At 43.7% G+C, this 22806-nt stretch overlaps 1 protein-coding gene across 1 annotated transcript in view; it reads left to right on the top strand.

Annotated features, from left to right (window-relative positions):
- The window catches only part of CCDC187 (coiled-coil domain containing 187), a gene marked incomplete at both ends in the record, with an annotated part of 43993 nt that overhangs the window by 5062 nt on the left and 16125 nt on the right, over positions 1-22806 (top strand). Inside the window, 13 exons of the mRNA XM_082327854.1 lie at positions 345-463; positions 892-984; positions 3999-4127; positions 4869-5617; positions 5989-6080; positions 6601-7275; positions 8105-8209; positions 13018-13208; positions 19650-19756; positions 20160-20270; positions 21200-21303; positions 21942-22075; positions 22626-22771. Coding sequence (XP_082183980.1) covers positions 345-463; positions 892-984; positions 3999-4127; positions 4869-5617; positions 5989-6080; positions 6601-7275; positions 8105-8209; positions 13018-13208; positions 19650-19756; positions 20160-20270; positions 21200-21303; positions 21942-22075; positions 22626-22771 — 2755 coding nt within the window. The remainder of the gene's footprint in view (positions 1-344; positions 464-891; positions 985-3998; positions 4128-4868; positions 5618-5988; positions 6081-6600; positions 7276-8104; positions 8210-13017; positions 13209-19649; positions 19757-20159; positions 20271-21199; positions 21304-21941; positions 22076-22625; positions 22772-22806) is intronic.

Below are 22806 nucleotides of genomic sequence, written 5' to 3'. Positions count from 1 at the left end.
AGGCTAGTTTAGCTTGTTTTTAACCCAGATCATTTTACATAACTGAGTTAGGGAACCACCAGACAAACAGTTGAACTTGCAGAACAGAGGCAGCCTCTGAGGCTGAAGAGTAACAGCTCCAGACGCTCGGTTTAGATGCAGCTTATTTGTCTGACTGTACTCTACCATTGGAAAACGTGTGTCACAGCTGCTTTGCCAGGTATTACCTCTGTCAGATATCTGCAGTCTGGCCCAGGATACCTGCTTCTGCTTTTCACACGTACAGGAGCTCAGCGCTATCAGATACCAGCATTTGCACTGCTCCTTGTAGCCTAAGAGGTTTCAAATATCTGTCCAGGTTTTAGTGCTGTGAACCTGAGGTCTGCTCTCTCCCTGCCTGATGAAGAGCACAGAATACCAGGCAGAGAAGAATTTGCCATCCCTGGACAAGGGAGGGATTATAAAAAAGCCCCCAAGATCCCAGGTTAGCAATGCTGTATCATAACAGTTTGTTCCAGGCAACTCGCCCAAGCATGCAGTGTTTGTGTACTCTGCAGAGCAAGGTTAGTCTGGATCTCCAGAGAGACAGCAAGGGGAAAGGTGTCCCACTGCACCCACGGGATGTGCCAGGTAGGTCAGGGCTGTTTGCACCGTACACCGTTGTACAGGTAGACGGGGTCACGGACATAGCCTCAGGGATCCAGGCCAATGCTTGCTTTGCTGGGACATCTCCAGCACCACAAAATAAGGTACCCTGCTTGTTCCGTGACTGGTGTCATTAGAGAGACTCCCGCTTTTGTGTTCCAAGTGAATGGGACTGGGTTTGGTTTGTTGGTGACAGCAGTCATGTCAGTTTGATTTTAGCTGCATACTAATTCTATTCTGTGCTTTTTTTTCCCCTTCTGATTAAAGAGCAAATAGAGAGAAGTTCAGCACGGAGAATTCAAACACAAAGCCAGAGGCAGCCTTCACCCAAGTCCTCTGGTCTGGAGAGAGCAGTGACAGGTAAAGGAAAGGATGAGAATCATGAGAAGTTACACAAATTGATGGACAAAACTACTGGAGGTCAGTGGCATCTGAGCACTCACCTGCCAAAATCTTTAGCTGGTTATTAAAATAATACCAAATCCTCAGATCTGCAGTCAAGGGCCTAGTTATACCAAGCAGGTAACAAAGAAATCCACTGAGGGAACAGACAAAAATCAGCATTTGTTCGGGGAGGCGGAAGATGACCATAGGCAGCACAGGGACACAAGGCTTAATTTCTAGGTTAGCTGCTGGCAAATCGTGCTGGGGCCCCTGGGATGGGGTGTCAGACTGGCCACCTGATACCACTTTCTGTCACTGAAAAATAAGCCATACGTCCTAGGTGGGAAGAGCTGTCTGTCACCTGTTCAGTTCTGTGTTTTCTAATGAATTAACAGTGCCCGCAAAAGGCAGGGATTTCCCGGCCTGCAAAACAGGGACCGGGTCAAAGCACTGAAAAGTCAGATGAATTATCTACAGCCTTTCTACAAAGTCAACAGCAGGAACAAGAGTCCCAATCACTAGTTCTCAGTTTTCTTTGACTGATGTGTCTAAGTGCAGATTTTAATTACTGCAGTAATTTTACCCATTTAATGCTACTACTTTGCGTTGGAAATAGTTGCCTTCAGACTTTGTGGGGAACAAGAGAAATAGTGGAAGTGCTATGGGCACGGCTGACTCCAGGCGGTTGTGTTTTACACTGGCGGGATACTGGATATGTAACTTGGGTGACACAGAAAGAAAAAAATCCAAGCTATCTAATACCGTGCGGATGAAATTATGAGCATAGTGGCATCATGTGCTCTGCTACCTAAGTACTATTTAAAATGCATGAAATATATAATAATTTCCTTCTCCCTCCTTTTTTTTTTGTTTTAATGGATTGTTTGAAAAATGGCTTGATCTTCCTCTGAGAGTGGGTCATAATAAGACCATGCCACATGAAGCATTCATCATTGTAACTGCCAGTGTCATGGTGTCTTTATTGGCTATTAGTTTCTGTCAGTGAAAGAGCCAAGGCAGGGCTACAAAGAGATGAATGAGGGGCAGGGGTCAGAGCCAGAGTACTCAGGAATTTGATGAATTACAAATTTGCTGTAGTTAACAAAAAATTAAGTCACAACAGCTATAAAATATTCATCTGTTCATAGGCAGAAAAAAACAGGAGAATATTTAAATCAAAAAATTTCCTTCTAGCAAGGGTTTTCATCAGAAATGCAGGCTGCTCTTGAACTTTAGCATAATAGTTTCTGTAGTTAATAAATACTGTGGAGATTAAAAAAAGATTTAACTGAAATCGGACAACATGGTGAAGCAAAGATCGTTAGATCCACATGTTAATTTGTCAGTTGCATTCAGAGAAACTAAGACAGCATAAAAATAAATACATCCTGCATTTTTAATACTGCTAAACTAGAAAACAAAATCATACGTTTCATTATAAATGCTCATTATATATTTATATTTAATTTATAATGAACATGTTCATTATAAATGTTTCATTAAAAACACTGATGGATCTCAGCTGTCCCAAGTCCAACGAATTTTGGCAATTCCACCCGTGGTTCCTGCTGTCAGACACTGAACTGCATGAATCTAGTGAATAATTCCTCTCAAGGCTTCCCAAGTAAGTCCACGTGATTATAGGAATTGACTTCAGCCCCACAGAGAGTGAAGCTCTTCCTTGTCTGAAAAACATAATTTCTCTTGTGACACGACCTAAACTGCACGGTTAAGATGAGCCTCCAGACCACCTCAGTGCTGCAAATTCGGCTGATGTAAGTGGCCGTGACTCTGCCAGTGGCCGTGGTACGGAGCCCAGGGCTGTTAGCTGAGAAGACGTTGCCTTACAGCTGTTGTTCACGAAGCAAAGGGGAACCTCAGGACAATCCCATTAACCAGTCCGTCTCTGAAAGTGCTTCGTGTCCAACAGATGATTCTCAGAGGTGCTGCGCACAGTCAGCTCAGCCCATAGCCAAGGCTGCCGAACAGAAGCTAGAAAAGCCTGACTCAGTTGACCGAGTACTGAACCACACCTTTGAACTGAGGCTGATACTGACTTCAGAGTAAAATCTTTTCTTTAAAAAAAAAGCTTGAATATTTCCATTGGGGGAGAATTTGGTGGGGAGGATTTCCATGCAAAACCCAAGTAAGTACCTGTTTAGTTACTTTCTGCTGGAGAAGTGTTTGCAATAAATAATTATGCCAGTGCAAGTATTGGCATGCTGTGAATGCAATCTGAAATTACGAAGTAAAACAGTGATAAATGTTGTCTATTACGTGACACCGCCTATTAAGCAAGAATAATTTGTTTGTGCTGCATACTGTATCATTTATTTTTGCATTATACATTGTCCCTCGTCCTGTATCATTCATTGATTCTTCCACACTGCATCCTGCTGATTCTCACCAGTTTAAAAATGAATTAGGTTACTCTAGTGAGTTTGAAGTAATCAAAGGAAAATCATATTTTCATTACCCCCCCTCCCTCCAGTTCTCAAATCTGCTGATACCCAGTAAGTACCAGGTGTCTGCAGCTGCCATCATAGAAGGATGCTCTCAGGTAGGTGTCCCGACCTCCTCTTAGTGTTCTTGAGGACTCTGGGAGTCAATGGTTTCTGAGTAAAACTTGTAAGAACTGTGTGAACATGCTACAAGTGTTAAATTCTATAAATGCTAATGATAAAGCCTTAGGGAATCACTGAACCTTCATGTGTTGCCCTCATCTGATTCATGAACCAGCTCTCTGTCAGTCAGTGAATAGACAGTAGCAAGAGTGACAGTCTCCAAAGTTTGAGTGCTTTAAAATCTTTTTGTTACAAAAGTAACATCAACTTTTTTTTTTAAACCTGCTCGGACAAACTTTTTAGATCTCCCCACACCGTGAGTGTGATTCCTGGAAATCACCATTAAAAAGATTTATAATAGAGTTACAATTTTCTTTCCAAGAACATGTGAGGGTTTAATAATTAAATACAAATCTTCTGTTTCAGGTGTGAAGCTACCTGGTGCTTCTGCATGGAGAGAAGGTCAGAAGTTAGCTAGAAAGTTGCTTGGTCCACCTCCTACATTTCCAAATCTGAGGAGCACAGCTGAAGAGCAGACCACAGCAAATACCTTTGGTACACTTGCCTCTCTGCTACACTGGTTGTTTTGGCACACAAACAAAAAAGTGGTTTATTAAAACTAGTTGAAACAAAAGGTTTCAAGGCCCTTCTGAGCACCTGTCTTTAATGACTTGCAATAACTCACTTGTCAGGTTAACAACCACCCGGAACAATTACTAAAGCTGTTGTCCATGGTCAGCTGGCACAATGAGTCCATTGTGGTTTTGAAGAGACAATGCAAATGCACTGTATCCTTAAAATAAGACTTGTCTGGATCATGACACAGGTTATGTCTCTCTAGCAGAGATACAGCGTCAGCTCCATGTCCCATACATACTAGGATACTCCGCTTTTCAGCTGGGTTGGTTTGCCAGACACAGGTGGAGAGCTTCCCTGGGTCTGCCAATAGCTGAGGCTGGCCACTGAGTTCTCATTGTGCTACGCTGACAAGCATAAGAGGTTTATGAGATAAAAGGTTTCATTGCCACGTATATTAAATTCTATTTCTACTGAAGGGCCACAAACTACACATCATTTGTACAATTGGCCACTGCAACTTCCAATTTCACCCTTACAGATTTATCTTCTCCCTAGAATGTTGCAGATTTTACAACAGAGGTACAAGCCAGGGCTACACATGCAAATAGTCCTCAGACCTATAGTAGGAAGCAAGATTTGAGATGCACATGATTGATACAGGAATTGATACATCTCTGAAGTACTAACACCACTGTTGTTTCCAAATGCTTTCCACAGAACCTGGTAGAGGATTTGTAGCAATGCCAGCGATGGAAAAGAGCTCTAGAGAAAAGGGAAATGAACTTGCGGGGAAGAGCCCTGAATTCAAAAGCTGCGTGGTTCCCCCCAGCAAGCCTGTTGAAAGGGGCAGCAATGCACCAACCAAGGATACAAAAAAAATACTCAGGAACTTGCATTTGCAAAGCCAGTATCATGATGAACGCAGGCATACCAGGCTCCCAAAAGATACTGTGAAAGGAAAGGTGGAAGGTCTGCAGCGATACCTGGGGATCCATTCTCCTCCACCTGGGCCTCGGGCCATAACTCCCTCTGCCTTCAGTGGGGAAAAGATACGATCTTCATCAATGAAAGATGGAGCCAAGCCCAGTAGCTCAGGAAACTGCAGCAGAGGAAAAAGCACATCTCCTCAGAGACAGAAAGGCTCAAGCAGCCCTGCACAGAAAGGGTCTGAGAAAGAAAACCTTAAGCACCCTTCAAAGAGGAGGGTAAACATTAAAAAACTTTACCCCTACAGCCCTGAAATTGTTCAGGAATTTATGTATCGAAAGAATGAAGAAAGAAAGAAAAAAAGACTAGAAGAAAAAAAGTCTTCGGTGCAGGCTGTGGAGATGAGAAATAAGAGATTGCAAGAAGTATACAGGAAACAGAAAGAAGTTATTGGAAAGAAAACATATTCTGGCCAGACTCACAAGCGCATCAGGGAAACAGCTTCTGCAAAGGAAAGTCCTCGGTGTAAACTTGAGCAAGTAAGTAAGTCATAAAGGAGTGACAGATTGAAAACCCTCTGATCTCGATCAGTACAGCACCATGTAGGAGATGAAACACTTCATATAAATGCTTTGAAGTGTCAGGAAGAAAAAGTTTAATCTGGAAAAATACAGCAATTAACTTCTAATTACGGCAAGAACTTCTGGGCTCATTACTAAGGCTGGAACCCTTGACTTCAGGGCCAAAAGCCTGGAAATCTCCATTGCTCGAGCTAAAAGAACAGGTTTGTCGTTCGGTGCATGCAGTTTTCCAGTTACATGAACAAATTATTAAGTGGAACAAAAGCCAAATATTCCCCTCATGTTGCCTAGCTATTTAGTGCTTATACTAATGGTCACTTCTGTCTCAGGAGCAAACCAGTGGTGGAATCCTGGAGAGGAGTTTCATTGCCTGGGTGGATAGAGCATCCTGTACTCTCCTAAGCAAAGATCACAGAGGCAGGTACTCAGACATAAAAAGCATCCTACAAAGCCTCTTTCTCAGCACACACTGCAGACTTTTCATAGTATTCTGCTGTAAACTATAAAAAATAGAGCAATGGACTAATGTACTATCATATCTGAACTGAAAATCAGCTTCACTGCACCCTAGTCCAGAGTCATTACAGAACCTGGGAGCATCTGGGAGTGCTTTTGAGCATGGAAGGAGACCGATGCTCTGGCTATCCAGGTTGAGGCAGACTTAGCAGCCTACTTTTATGCTTTGTAGTTTTATGCTTTGTATTTTTATGCTTTGTATTTTTAAAGAATAATTATTCCTTGCCAGCCCCAGGCTGATTCTTCTCCGCATGTCAGCAGTTCATGCTCCATCCTGAATCTGTCGTTTGATAAATGTATCTCTGGACAGGGAAATCTGTTTCTTTTTCTTTTGTGAAGTGCTTTAGCTGAGGATATTGGTCTGTGCAGAAAGCTACTATTACTTTGTCTTTATAACCTGAAATTTCTCCTTTTTGTTTAAACAGGAATCAACTTCTAGATACAGTTCAATCACCTAAAAAAAGAGCGTCATTAGTTTCTCCAGCACCACTGGAATCCGAATGCTGGTTTCTCAGTCCTCTGAAATGTGAAGACTTGAGGGACTGCTCTCCCCCAGCCCTGCATGCACCTCCTCTGAGCTTTTCCCTTCCTCAGAAAGATGCAAAACCTTACTCCAAGGATTCGACTTCTGGTCTTTCTCCATACAGAAGTAAACAGGATCGAGTGAAAGCCATACATAGCCTATCCAAGGAACTTGCAGAAAAGATTGAGATGGCAACTAAGAGACTGAATGAAGCAAGTAGGGTTAAAGACTCTGCTGACAAAACATTGACAGAGGCAACTTTGGACCTTTTCAATGAGTCGTCTTCTGTCCCAGAGCCTGAGACATCCAAGGATGAGCAAGACAGGACAATGACTATACAAATGCTTCTGGACACCCCAGATCCTGGTGAGTCATGTGTGTCATCAGATAGGCAATTTCATGGACCGGGCGCTATTAACCTTGCAGGTAGCACTGAGGGAACAACAGCCCTGGACAAAGAGAAGGCAATGCCCACTCCTTTGTCTGGTGGGAGAGCTGTGAGCAAAGGATTACCATGGATCTCTCGCAGCACAAGATGGAGGCATCTTAAAACTGGGGAAGACCTGAGCAACACATTGTAAGGTAGATCATGTTGACAAAATGCAACAGTGAGGCTGAGATGCCATGGTCCAAGTCTTTCAAAGCTACAAAGCAGTGTTTAAGCCTGGTCTCCCCTTGGCTATTGGAAGTGTTGCGTCTTGGAAAATCCCTGAGCAGTAGGTCCTCTAGGCTGCATCTGTACTGCTCAGAGGGAGCTGTCGCTGGAGCCTTGAGTGTTTGCAGACTTGTTCTCTGCACAGCTCACAAATCTAACACCAAGAAGAGTCACAGGTGCCCTCCGCAAGCAGCACAGGCAGCGCAGGGACCCTCTGGCAGCAGCAGTACGAGCGCCACGCCATATGCTGTTCAGTATCTTTAGATCAGTAGGGCAGAACCATGAAATTCCAGCAAATCTCCTCAGATCAAAAGGTTGCCAGAATGTTAGTAGTGACTGACTTTTCTTATATGTCTGTTTGGTTAGCACTGAAAAGTCTGTCAGTCCCCCTGTGAGAGGGGAGATGGGACTGCAGTAGAGGCTATCACATTAAGAAGTAATGATCTAACTTGGGTAATGACCTAATTACTTTCTTCTCCCCTTATTGCACCTGTGAAACTACATCCCTTAATTTTATCTGTGGCTTTGCCACTGGTTTTGGACACATCACTTCACCTTCTGGTGCCTAGGCTTTCCCAGAAGTAAGAAAGGAATGGTAAGCCTAACCCGATGTACTTAGAAATCTGTGGATAAGAAGAGCTATATGGAAGTTAAGTGTTCACATATAAGTAGGCAGAGAATAGATGCCAAACCTTGGGCCATTTCATTTCTACAAAGAGCATATTTATTAAATGACTTCATTTGTCTTTTTAAAAGGTTTTCCTGTGAATAAGAGCTCTGAAGTGGACATAAGCCTATTGCATGAAAAGCCAATAACCAGCCCAGCCTCTCCATCTCACAAATTCCTCGCTAGAAGGTAAACAAATTTGGATATATTATTCTCTGCTAAATGCACCACACGCACACGTAGTTAAAATAAATAGCACCAATTCAGCATGGAGCCAGACTGCTCTTTACTCCTTACCCAGCAAATTGCCAAGTAGGCAGATTTTGACACAAGATATACTGAAAGAGGGAACCACCTATTTGTAGAGAGCTGGAAGATCAATAGGAAAGGTTCAGCCGGGGTTTTTTGGAGATGGATCTCCCCTACCCGAGTTTTGCCCTAGATGCAACCTCCCAGCGGTGTGGGGAGACTGGCACCCGAGGGGGAGATTTCTCTCCATGCAGCCAAGCCCTGCTGTGCCTGTCCGAGGGCGCTCTGGCTTTCCACCCCTCCCTGGAGCAGGGGCACCCCTTGGGAGGAGAAGGGTCCTGGGCCTGTCCCCGCGGGGTGGGCTGGGCCGGGGCTGCGGCCGCCGCACCCTGTGAGCCCCAGGGACCCTGATGGCCGCAGCCCCCCAAGGGCCCCTGGTCAGACCGCTGTGTTTGGAAAGCAACAGGTAGCTCGTACCTCCCTCTCCACCCTGGTGAAACAAAACCCTCAGTATTTTAACATATGGCGGTGGCAGAAGAATACATTGATTCTCTTTATGAGCACCTAGTTAAATCTCCACTGATCTCCTTTTTGCAGGGGATTAAAGAGTGATTTAATCAATTGAATACTATACATTCCTTTTTAGTAATTGTTTTCACTCTGCTCCAAAAGTGGGTGAAAAGTTCTGATGACTGCAGCTCTACAGGCTGTGTGTACGTGGAGCAACACCTACTCACAAACATTCAGTTTCCGTGAACAGGACACATGTCAGAGCATGGTAATTATTACGGAAAATAGGTTTTGAAGCAGGAAGTTTAGAAAAAAGGATTACATTAACGCAGGTTGTTTTCAGTCAGCCTACATTAATTAAATGTTTAATGTAGATGGCAGTTGATAGAAACCCCTCTGCGTTTAGCCTGTATCTTAGAGAGCAAAGACATACTCGTGTAACTGCTCCAGGTGGGTCCTCTCTGGTGACAGGGAGGACCATGACAGGACCTGTTAGGTCAGATGCAATTGCAAACTGCAAACCAGACCGCGCCCCTGTCCAGCCGCAGAGAAGGACAAAGCCAGCATCCCTGCAGGGGCCACGCGTGTCTCTGCAGAGTGGTCTTCCCTTAGAGAATAAATCCCCTGAGCCCTAGAAGATTAAATATGACCTGGACAGGCATTACCAAAGAAAGGACATATGTGCAGCCACCGCGTCCTCAGCTTCCCATTCAGAGCGAAGGATGAGGTGTCGGTGCTGCGGGATCCCTGCCCAGGCGGGGACGGCGTGGCTCTGCTGAACAGGCAGTTCACCGGTGCCTGCGACCGAGCTGGCTGTGCCAGCCTCCTTGCAGATAAACTGCAGAAAGCTCTAGTGGGAAGAAGAGCAGGTTTTTTAACTGAAGGCAGGATACAAGGCACAGCATTCTTTTTAAGAAGATTGTTTACAGCTTTACAGCACAAAGTAAATGAGGAAAATGAAAACTGGAGAGATAAGTCCAGACAGCTCAGCTTACCAAAGTTATAAACAGTAATTACGGGAATTACTGAGAGTTAAAATCCTGTTCTTTGTGCGCGAGTACCAGTTTCACAAAGGTTAGGCTGGTTTCTGCTCTGAGAGATCAGTTGCAAGGATTATGGAGCTGTTCTGTCAGAGAAGATGGCAAATGTATAAAACATGAGCACTCAGCACGCAGAGGGTGCAGAGAAGAGAGTCAGAGCCACGTGTGCACTGCACCTTAGAGAGCGCAGCCCACCAGTCTGAAGAAAATGGTGGGGTCCATTACTCTTGCCTTGATGCGTGCATGTTTATATGCAACTCTAATTCACAGTAATGGAAGGTGGGTGCGGAACCCCCGTGGGCCCCGAAGGGAATAACCCCTCAGCTGTCATGGACAAGCATCAGACAAAGTAGAAATAAGACAGATTGCACTGATCTCCTGAACAATGCAATTACTGAGAAAGCAAAGCTCCTGTGCGTTTGAGCAGCGGAGTCAAAGTCCTCAGAGCATCACAGAAAAAAAAAAACACCAATAAAACCTCTCAAACAATAAATCACAACCCTGTTGCACGTGCTGTTTCAAAAGATGAGGAGAGCTACTCGCAGATAAAATATCACTGTATTTAGAGATTAGAAGTGGAAAGTGTTGCTATATTGTGAACGACTTCAGACTCATCTCCTTGTGGGTTGAGGGCTCCCTCTGATGCAGCAGTAGTAACAGTAAGGGGACGATATAAAGGAAAGACCACCCCATGTCTAACCCTTTCTTAGCTGCTGGTAAAGGAGAAAATACAACGGTTCAGAGCAAAAGCCTGTCTTTGAATTGTCCTCAGCTTTCATTTGCATATGATCTAGATTCTAATTTTGCACCTAGTCCCAAATGCTGCACACTCACTCACGGGAAGCAAAAGTGGATGGGAGTCCTTCTGTACACACCAGTGGGCAGCACGCACAGGTAAGGATAACACGAGGCTCCCATTATCAAGCTGCTCCTGAAGTTGCTCCGGTATCAACCGATTCACACGCCTGCTGAGTGCATACAGCTACGATCTGATCAGCCAGCCAGCCACGTGGTAAAGGAGCACCAGTGTGTTAAGGAGGTGACCGAGGGAAACACTTTCCAGGGTCGTAATTCCTCCTGCTCCAGACACATTTGCCCTGTGAGTGCATGAACTCCGTATGGGGGAGCATTAGCAGGGAGCGAAGGATGCCTGTCTAGCATGCAGAACTTGACAGGACTCTGCTAACAGGCGGGGATAGTGCTGTGTTCTTAGCCCTTGGTAAATCCATGCCTGCATAGCTCCTCACCAGCGTAGCTAGACCTAGGTTAGAAAATGTGATAGGAAAAACAGCTGGATTGGGTCTATGCTCCGACTCCCACTGTTGCTACCAGTGATGATGAGTTATGAGTCCACAGTCGGCTACAAGAGATATTCTCTTCAAGAGTTCATCTAAACAAAGCCACCTGTTAAAAACCGACTGTTTGCCAGCCTCATTCACAAATACAAAACATCCAGTGTTACAAAATCAGTGCTCTTGAACATGATCTTATCCACAGCCAGTTTCAACAGCACAGTTTTGTGTTTACATGTTTAATTATAGCTGTGAAAACAGTGACTCATGTTCATGCAAGAAATCCCGCAGATGCCTCTTTCCATAAGAAATGTTCCCATTTCATGCACGGCTGCTCTGCAGTCTGCAGGGGCGGCTGATGGAGATTCGTTGCTAATGCAAATGACTCACTGATGGGAATTCTCCAAACTGCCACAAAATGTGTAGGCAATTTCATCCTCACTTTGATCCAGTTACCTACAGAAGTGGCTTTCTGTTACATTCTGCATCTCTTGAGAGTCAAAAAGATCATAACACGTCTGCCGTAAGTTCAGTGCACTGGGCAGCCTGACGGGCTAGAGCAGAGCTAGCAGCCGCCATGCAGAGGCCTGATGGCCTGATGTCCTGATCACAGCTCTGCCTCCTGCTGTGGACCCAATAGTGCTTTCTCTTTAGCTGGTGCAAATCCAAAGAGCCTCATCTGGGAATTGTGATGGTTTATGCCCGCTGCCAAGCTGGTTGTGTCTGGAGGAGAGGGGTTGCTGGCCAATCCTGTGTAATCTCAGTGTGTTCTGTAGAATCTGCATTGATTTCTACTGCTGTTGGCAGTAGCCTTCCCAGGAAACAGGCAGGGTTGGATTCGGACCTTGACAACAGTCTTTCCAAACAGAAGCAGGCATTCCTCAAGAGCCAAAGGGAACAGTGGCATTGACTAAAAAACTAACGCAATACAAATGCAGAGACAATACTCAGCGTGTTTGCCCAACAAATATTAGAACTGCTTTTTAAGAAATCCCTGTCACCTCTTCTCTTTCTCTCTCATCCACCTTTGCTCCCACTCTGGAGACTACATCCAAGATGCGTTAGTGGAAGCTGTTCTAATCGTTTTAGCAGTTTCTGGGTCATGAAAAACAAAGAAAAGCTTATTAATGAGAAAAATGAAATGAGATTTCCCTAAGCTGATTGCCGATAAAAAAAAATTTCCACATTCATTTTTCTGCATAAAAAAAAGAAAACAGCTGTCACCGTTTCAATGTGTCTCAGTGTCTCTGCTTGTGTTTCAGCTGAGGCTTGATCAATAAATGCCCATTTTCACACCTTTCTTCCTAATCTTTTTAGTTAAGCTCAGATAGTTACAGATCAAAACAAAGTAAAACCGGTTAGCTGAGATCTTCGTCAGGACTGTGGGACCTGGTGCTGACATTGTTTTGAAATATTAAAGTATATGTAGCAAATCGTAGTTGGGCCATAGCCATGGTCAGCACATGTCCCAGAAACGCTGGAACGGAGATCAGCGCTTTGTGTTTCTGAAAAGATTTCAGAAAACTTTGCCAAGGTTCAGAGCTAGATTGTGCAACCAAGTCCTAACAATGGCACGGATTGTACAATGCAGCCCTCATAAATTAAGCTTCAAACTGCAAGGTTGTTTTTTCCATCAGGTTGAAAAATACCCAGCTCTTTCAGAGCAGTATTTAGAGTAGGTAAAGACGAGTGTTGTTAGCTTTCCTGACAACATCAAGGTACGAGAAAGGGGATATTGTACATTGGCAGGTATGACTTTGCAGTGGGTCTTTTGTTTCTATTTAAGAAAATTTAATAAATGCTAGCTTTGTTAAAATGAAATAACCATTTTTTAGTTCAAAAGATTGCTTATAGTCATGCAGGCTCTCAAAAACTCTGCGTAATTGTTGTTGTTACCTTGACACAGTCCACAGAGAGAACTCGCAGCTCAGAGGAATCACTACCGGTGTGAGACTATTTTCAAAGTCCAGAATCAAGAGGAAATTGCCAGCCAGTCTCCCAGAGAGAGCCTGAGGACACCGGACAGCCGCAGGTTCCAGCCCTCTGCCGCTCTGAGCCCTGGCGCTGAGACTCACGCCAGCTTTGAGCAGGACCTTGGTAAGGTGGCATTTCCCAAAGTGTCAGAGCACGGTGGTTACTCGGTGCCCTCCCAAGGTACTTCTTACGCTGTTGCAAAAGAATGAATAGTCCTTCATTGCAAGAGGATTCTTGCTAACGGTTCTGACTAGGACTGAAAAAACTTTCAGGGTGAGGGGGAATTTCAAATATCTGGTTCGCATTCCAGACTTCAAAAGTGAAGAATGAATATATGGAGAAATGTCCCCTCGACCTTCATGTGCAATTTAACAGATACACCCCACTAAAAAATGCAATAGAAAGGCTTTGCCTTTTCTGTGCAGTGCTGTGCTGTCTCACAGGTGTGAATTCAGCAGAGCATCACCTCCCAGGCTGCTCATGGGCTGAGTGACACAGCAACAGCTACAGATGGCCCCTGATGGAACAAACCCCATTCAGACCAGAGCCATTTTCAGCATCTTGCAGCTTCATCTGAAGGTCTCAAGGAGCTTTGCAATTAATTCTTCCTAATTACCACATGAGATAAGCGTGGGATATTGTTGTACTTGTACAGCAAGAGACATCAAGGCACGGAACATTTACAGGGGTTAGCAAAGGCTGCAGGCTGAATGGAGAGATCTGCTCAAGGATCGTGCAGGGCTAGCCAAGGCAAGGGTGGGGTGCAGGGCATCGCCACTTCTGCTCACAACAAATGTTTGCATAGAAACAAGGGGAAGTTTGTGGCCGAAAGGGTTAAATGGCAAACAGTAGCATGCAGGCCGCTCTGTCTGAAGAGACCTCTGCTTGCTTCCACCAAACAGTAGCAGATGGTGCATTGTTTTAAGGGCTTTTCTCAGACAAAAGAACAAGATCAGATAAACTTTCCTCAAAGAGGGTACTTACAAAAAGCCTTTGCTTTTATTAAGGATTCTTTATTGTTTTCCCCACAAAATTTTATATGTAATATTGGATTTTGAGGTGGTGGAGAAGCCAGCATTGTTTACTGTGCTTCTCCCCAGCCCCCAGCGACTAGGAGGGCATCTTACATGATTGGACACTAAGTCCATTATCTGAAGTGTTTACCATAAGCAAAAGACTTTATTCATTTAATATTAATAACTAAGGGCCCCAATTCTGGAAGATATCTAGCAAAAAGACCCTGCCATCCACTCTTCACTACATGAACAATAGGAACTGCTGCCTGGTGTCTATTCCAGGAGAAACCTTTACCTCTGAGCCTCCGGAGGAGCTGACAGCGTTTGGGTGAGCTCAAGCCCAAGGTTTCACTGTAAGCCAGCAGCTCCACTACGGGCCATGTCGCTGCAGCTGAGGCCCCGAACTGTCGCTCTGAAGACAATGTGGTTTTGAAATATGAGTCACAAGTGGGTCTGTTCACCACTCGTACCAGGAAAAGGGCACTGAGGCGCAAGGCTGTATTGTCTGCCAGAATGCATCACACCAGCAGTGATTCTGTTCTCTTTCACACAACACCCAAGTCACCGTGCACAGGCAGCATAATCATGTGTAATTATACAACTGCTGCAAAATATAAATATTTACCTTTAAAAGATACATGTATCACCTAACTGCTAATTGCTACGCCAAAGACAGACAAATTTTCTGTAGTAAACATACTTGGCAAAATAACAAATTTTGTTTTCAAACATAATAAAACACAGCATAAGAAGCAGATATGCACAAAATATTTGTAACGATTTACTGCCTGGAGTTAGACAGTGAACCTGTTCTGAACAGTTGAATTCTCCTTTTAAACACAGCCAGTATAAAATCCAGAACTGCAAATGCTATAAGCACATGCTGCGCTGAACACAAATTGTCTCCGCAGGCATCACTGGAAAGTATTTCACATAGCTCTTATGTGCATCTCTAATCAGTTTAGGCACAAGACTTGGTATAGCCAAGTGAGCTGATGAGGAGATGGTTTGCACATTCTGCTCATCTCAGAGACACCACCACATAAAATCTTTCCATCGTTCCTGCCAGACCACCAGGTCTCTTCCACAGGGAGCTGAGGAGATGAGCTGTACTTTCCTTGGCACTGCAGCACACCCTCTGAATACAGCCCACAGTGCTCAAGTTTCTGTATCGCTGTTAAACAAGGGAGAGGGTGATTTAAAAAAATATTTTGTCTGTGCCCCTTCCCACAGCCTTGCAATTGGACTATGAGCCAGATTGGACTAAATGAGCCAGAAAGCTCATTTCATCAGGCCAGACTCGTAGTTTTTCCTTTTTTGTATTTGAGAGACAACAAGGTTTAAGCTGAAATTCATTGTTAAAAAAGTATTTTCTAAATGTTGAAGCTTAAGCATAGCTACTGGCTTAAAGTAATTGGCATTAGGAAAGTAAATGGCATGCTCTCCATTATTCTTAAAATGCAGAATTTCAACCTGGATTACAAAGAAAATACATTCATACGTAACATCTTTCCCCTTAACTGCCGATTGACATATTTTCTCATATCACTAGAGGGAGCTGCCTTCTTGCTTGTAGCAGAGGGAGAAATGATTAAACTAGTGGAATCAGCAAAGAAGTGTAACAGCATGGTTTCAGCTAATTGTCCTCTGATTGATAGCTTTGAGATAAGACAGCCTTTCACGTTTTGCTTCAAAATCCTACACTGCCTTTTGTATTTTACAAGGCTTCTGCCTGGTGAAGCTTCAGTGAGCGCCATCATCAGCCTTCAAACATCTCTAAGGTAGTCTGCAATGACGGCAGCGATGAAGCACAGCGTGCTTCTTGACTCTGCGACAGGCAACACGAGAATTGCTCTTGAGAATTGCTCTCGCTTCCTTTGATACCAGTTTTCTGCCTCTGAACTAGTTTCTTTCCATACCCTCAGAGACTATTTGCACTGCTTATTAGCTGGCTGATAAATCATCCTATAGCCTGTGTGTGCACAAGAAGTCAGGACTTTGTCCCTCTCCGTGCTACACATGTGCATTTCTTGCTCTGCGGAGTCCAGTGTTGCTTTGCCGTACAGGCTGGGGCTTTGGTATCAATATTGCAAGTGTAGTGGGTTGAGGGAATTTAGTATAATTGATGAGCAATAGAAGGAACAGTCCATGGAAATTCAGGGTTCTGGTTAGGTCCAGATTCAGGCCCAGCTCAATCTTGCTAGCCTGCAGCAAGAGCTGCTCTGCTGCTCTGGATGTGACATGCCGCACGTGGAAGGGGCAGCCCCAGGGTGAGGCATTGCCATGTGCTGCAACATCTGGCTGGAAGCTGAACTCTGGCCAACCCTCCGCACTAGAGGATTTAGCTATAAACACAAAATATGCAGAGGACAGGAGCAGCACAGGCCACATTAATCCCCTTGTTTAGCAAGCAGCTACTCTTCAATGACAAGTGGGATACCAGACGTATTTATAGAGGAGAGAAGAAACTGATTCAGCAGGCATGGAAATACAGATTCTCCAAGGTACTCAAGAATGCAGATGAGCCTATTGATTTTCCTGCATAAACAAGTATAGCCTTCAAGTTTAGAGTCTCTTGCTTGGGGATTGCTCTTGGCTCACAAGTCTTGCTGAAAAAGGGCCAAACAGCCATCCTGTTCGCCTGTGCTGCACATCTCAGCTGTGATCAGGAGTCAGCAAACCTCTTTTCTGTATCTCCATTTAGCTGTCATCACTACAGCTCAGTTCCTGCGCACTAACAAAGTACTGAAACGCCTGGGTAGTATCTCACCCATCCCTCCCCTTACCTGAAGAGCATCCTAAAATAATAAAGCAGTTGAGCTCGCACAGTAATTTTGGAGAGGGGAAGGATTGCCCTGACCTGGGTATCAAATGGGTCAAGGCCTTCTGGATCTGTTGCTCCGTTCCACAGCAGCATTTCAGGTCTCTTTACACCCCGTCTTCATACACCTCCAGGCAATAATGTAGTCAAAGTTGTGCTTACATCTAAAGTTGCAAGTATGTATTTTTGTAATAACTGGTTTGGACTGATTGCTGACGTGGGCAGAAAGAGAAAAAGCTGTCCTTGAATGAAGCAGCAGTAAGTGCTTCTGCCTAGCTTCAAGTGATTAGAAAAATGAGACTTTTAGCCCAGCTTTTTTAATTATATGTCACAGAGATTCTACAGGGCTTTACTGAGATTCTGCAGGTGCAGCGGAAAGTGATTTAATAAATAGCATTTTTTTAAAAAGACTGAGTGTATGTACATTGAAGCTATCTGGGTATGCAGTAAAATGCCATTCATCATAATGTAAGAGGACGTGAAGTTTAGCCAGATGGTATTTTCTTTAACGCAGGATGTTGCAACACAAGAAATGCATCTGGAAATAGCCACAATTAGGAAAATTATGTTCAAAAGGAGTGAAAACAGATCAGAACAAACTTTTCATTCACTTTGAGATCAATACCATTGTCAGGCTTTGAGCAGAACAACAACAACATTGTTCAGTTGGAGGCACAAAATGAAAATACTTGCCAGTTTTAAACTATATCCTAATAGATTACTGTATTTCAGAATGGCCCAGGTATTAGTATTAAAAGCTACTCAGACAACTTAGCATCAATAAATTTAGCTTGTAAATTTTTTTTATAAAATGACCTTATTTGTTAGTATTGAAGGAGGCATCCTCCTCTGGTTTTTGAAACTGATGACTTGTCTATGTATCTGCTGAAGAACTGTTTGCTTGTCTTTTTTCTCTTACATTGCCTACAACCAGTAATAAAACTTCCCTGTAGAAACAACAGCTCTTTCACCCAGAGGATTTTCCTAAATATACCATTTCACAAAATCATCTCTGGTAACTATAAGCATTAAAGAGGCTGAATCAGTCCTCAAAATTAGAAAGATTGGAGTAAAAACAAAAATCTTTTTCAAAGGATGAACTGTTCATTGGGCATGTGATTTCTAGGTAGTTCAGTGTGATTTTGCCTTTTCAAACAACCCTCCAGAACCAGGAGATTACTGAAATAAAAGATGAGTCCATCCAGTCTTTTGATTCTGAAAAGTAGGGGTTTAAGAAAAGCCTCCTATAATAACACTGTAAAAGGTAAATGAAATTTGCATTCAAGCTGTTTATAAAAACACAGCAGCATTCTAATAGAAAATCTGCAGTAGGCTTGAAGCATTAACATTTTATTTCACTCACATCCACGTAAACACAAAAAGCATCCTGGCATGCAAAGAACCCCACATCTCTGCTCCTTCCATGTTAAAGACATTTCAGTATTTAAAGCAAAAACAAACCTTGCATGTTGTGGGCTTATCCTGAGGCATGGGGTAATTTGGATTCAGACAACCTGGATAGGGATACAGATTTTATTTGAAGTTTCCAAGTCAAACCTATTTCTATTTATGACCCACACTTCAATTCATTTATGACTCTGGTTGCTGTGACAGTGGCACAGCACAGAGTAAACACGCAACCTGTTTGCATAAGCTTAGCAATTCGTCTGAGAAGCTCAAAGTAGCCAAGAACATATCACTGGTAAACATTACATCACCTATACTGTAAAAGACAGACAGGAGAGTTACAGTAAGGAAGTAGCAGTGAAATAGGTGCACCTGGAACAAGAGTTACTTTCCCCACTTAAAAGCGAAAGCTTTTCTTCACGGGTTTGTTTCCCCCGTGACAAAAGAGAGAAATCGAGCCTGCACCGCTGTACAGGGAGAAGCTGCAAGATGGAGGGGGCACGCGCGATGCTGCTAGCATTCCCAAAGAGGTGACCAGGTTGGGAAGCTTTTCTTCTTTTGTAACTAGTGGGTCTGATCCTGTTGGTGCAGCAAAGGAGCGGTGGGAACAAGAGTGGCAATAAGCCACTCTGGGCTTTGAGCTTAGAATGGGAATTGCTCCCCAGCCCCTCTCTTTCCTGGCATAGGCCCTCTTGAGTCCTCCCTCTCCCCAATACTTGCAGGACCTTATGTTAACAGATTCCTTGACAGGATGTAGGTAGTGACATTTTCCTTCTTCAGATATGGTAGAAGAAGTAAACATATGCAGAGAAGTTATTCCAGGAATAAAGGCAGACGTCGGGTTCAGGAGGCTTCCAAAAATAGGCCCAGGAAGGATTCAAAAGGAAAACGCAGTCAGGAACAATGTATATATCCCCGCTTCCCCTTTTGGTGATCTCTTGACTAAGTCTACGTATTATGACTCAGGCATGTTTTGAGAAGCACAGTCAGGCCTGAAATGCAGCAAAGAATGCTGAGAAGCAGATGCCCTGGTGCCCCATTGAAAATACCATGGTACTGTTAGATTGTTTACACGGTATCCTGGCCTCAGTGGTCACCCAGCAAGTCAGCCCTGCTGGCAAAACACTTAGCAAATGCTTAAATCCTGAAAAACTGTGACAGCATAGAACACATTTTCAGGGCAGCAACTGGAATCTGAAAAAATCTACTTCCCCTGCCTCCCTCCAGTTAACTCTGATACTTTCTTCAGCTAGTACCTATTAAATGGAGCACAGATTTTTTTAATTAAGAAGTGCTGACTGTTACCATCTATTGCCTAAGCTTTTGCAGGTGAGGGAGACCCTAGCTGCACAGAACTGGAAGATAAACACAGGAGCCATCTGGATAATTTGAGGCAAACCTCCCTACTACTGGCTCACAGACTGAAGGTACAGTAAGCAACCTATGCAACAAGCAAAGAGCAATTCAAGTTCTGCTGTCCTGGGTAAAAAGGTGCTAGCTATCCCCGGGTTCAGGTTTGTTTAGGCTATAATCAGTTGGCATCAGCTGACTGTGCATCAGGTTTATAAACCCTGTGTAGCTGTAAAGGAGAGGTGCCAGCCTTAGTTTCTTGTTTGGAGGTCCTAGTCTAGCTACTGGTAGGAAGAATGCATCGCTCTGCTGAAGCAAGCGCTTGTACTGCCTTCCAAAGGCAGCAGGATGCGACAGGAGCTGGCCGCACAATACCTGTGCTGTCTTCTCTCACAGTTCGCTGCCCTTTGTCCCCCGGCTTTGAGGAGTCATGTGACTTTGTTAAAAATATCATTTATAGCGTGTCATTTCCTAACACAGGTCTATCAGCTCCAGCAGAAACAGCAGCTTGCAGTGCTGAGGGAGAAAGCAAAGCTAGAAGTTCAAGAAAGCCAGAGGTTTTTGAGTGACCTGCTTCAGCACAATTCTGAGGTGAGTTGTCATTTCAGATCCTGTGTTACCACTCCTGAATTCAGCAAAATGTTCCTCAAATCCCCACTGTTTTGTTTTTCACTTAGAGTCTCTTAATCAAAAGGGGATTTTTAAACTGATAAAAACTGTAGATCAGGGTAACTTTTTGGCAGTGCCCAGGCCTCGCAGGTAACGGCCTCCCTTAGGCTGTCATTTGGACTGTTGATCTGAAATCGCTTGGGTACCGCAGCCTTTGCTGTCTATGGCTGGTTTTGCTGTAAAATCAAGACAAAGGTTTAAGTCCTCAAGAGATAATTACTGTGATACTTGCTCAGACATGAGGGCCTAGTGAGATGCTGATCTTGATGAAAAAGTATCCTTAAAATAAATAAATAAAACTTTAGCATGCTGTTTATTTGTTGTTTACCTTCCAGCCTCAGATTCTGAAGTCAGCTAGGAGCTGATGGACTTGAGTGTCTATTTGTTAGAATAAGAATTTAGCTCCATATGCATAAACACAAGCTCAGACCTCATGTGCAATGCCAAGCTCTCGTTACATCGTTGAGAGTATTTGCTTTGGAGGATACTTTAGCTCAATTAATGTCTCCCAATATGTTTGAACAGCTCAGACAGAAGTGATCTCTGTATGTTGTTGTGTTTGGTTTTTTTTAAAGCCCTTAAGATGAACACAGTACCCTGGCTCCCATGAAAGCAGCTCTAAATACAGAACAGTTTGTGAGCTGTTGTACTACCTTACTTCCATATGCCCACGTAGTTTTTTTCACTGTGAGTAGTAGCCAGCTCATTAGTTAATCCAACTCTTTAGGAATTATTGGCCTGTGAAAAGCATTATCAACAATGAAGGGCTTTCCCAAGAGGATGAGGGAAGAAGGCTTAAAAGTTCTGCCTTTCAAATGGATCATTTGGGTCCACAATTTCTGTGTTTACAGGAGTGCAGTAGCTCCAAAGGCAGGTATTCTTCTGTGCCAAGACTGGACCATGCAGAGCAAGTGTGGAGAGGATACCAATTGGAAGGTGACAACGCAGCTGGCAGGTACAGGAGGCAGTATACATGGAGGCACTTTGGTTTAGCCTGTGGCTTGACTATACGAATGACTTGGGGCTCTAGAGCATCTGCACCGTGTTGTTTCTAAAATGGATGTTCATTTCAAGTCATTTAAGAACAGCTTACATGGCTGTCACATCATCTTTAAGACTATGGCCTGTTTTATTCATTCAGATCTCTGCTGTGAAGTATCCAACTTTGCAATACAATCTTTCTACTCTGATTTATACACAAACCATAGTATAAACTCCTTTCTGATACTGTGGGAGATTTTGCCTTTTTTTAAAAGGTAGAAGCTCCTTTGAAATTTGTGGGGAAAATATAATTTTCCTCATTTTGCTTTACCATCATATACCTCGGTACAAATAAGAATATTGTATGTGCACACTTTTATGTTCATTTAAAGTGGCATAGATAGAGACTTGAGAATTGCTTCTAGACTCATGGATACAATTACCAGAAAGGCAACTTTGCACAGGTAAAACTTCCAATATTGCATAAAAATGAGCACCATGCTAGTTTGAAAAAGATTCAGCCTCCACAGAGGACTCTGCTATGAAAGCTAGGAATTGAAATAGTATCTCTGACTGCAATAAGAAAATATTTTCTTCCTTTCTTGCCTTCAGTAATCGAGAGACACATACACTGAAAGAATCTGCATTGAAGATAGAAAGAGATCACAGTCCAGTGGATCCCAAAACAGTGGGAGAAAGAAAACCTCTGGGAGGAAGGGGTTCATATTGCTCAGAGCTTCAAGAAGGTGAACACTAAGTCAAGGGATTTGGTGGTATTGGGTAAACACCACCACTTTCTAGCATGGCGTGAGAAACAGTGCAACATCCAGGGGCTGGAACACATAATCACAGATTTCAGTAATTTGCTAACTGATTTTGACAATTTTGACCTGGATACTTATATTCATTATGCATATTTAAACCATAGCGATCTCCCTGTGTACTCCGGACCCTTCTACAGAAAATAATCTTGGGAGCTGAGAGTTATTTACCCTATATATAGGCCCCTTTTTTCTTTTTTTTTTTTTTTTTTTTTTTTTACCTGTTTACCATGATTTCACTTGAAAGAGAGGTTAGTGTTCACAACTTGCTCCTGTAGGTGAAGGGCTGTGGGGTGACTCTCTTCAGGCTCCCGCTGAGGGCAGCGCACAGGCCTGGCTGCCAAGTCTTTGCAAAGGCGCCTTGAATTCAGGAATGGTCGCTAATTCATGTACTATGGGAACTGGTTTTGGGGTCTTTTTTCCTTCTGTTACAGAGAAGTATTTTACTTACGGTGACTTTAAATCTTCTCCTTAGGATCTCTGCTGGCAGAGCACGGGGAGCCACTGCAAGACCATCAAACCTTGAATCTGTTGTCACCTCTGGTGAATCTGCCCCACGGGGAGACCTGTGCAGGGGACAGCTCTGGAGAGAGCAGCCAAGAAGCCAGCTCTGACAGCCAGGTAACACCAGCTCTCGTACTAGTGTGTGGGGTGTT

This window comes from Platalea leucorodia (assembly GCF_965183815.1).
Source record: "Platalea leucorodia genome assembly, chromosome: 15".
NCBI classification, from domain to species: domain Eukaryota; kingdom Metazoa; phylum Chordata; class Aves; order Pelecaniformes; family Threskiornithidae; genus Platalea; species Platalea leucorodia.
The sequence above is the reverse complement of the archived record's forward strand: the minus strand, read 5'-3'. Positions and strand labels throughout refer to the sequence as shown.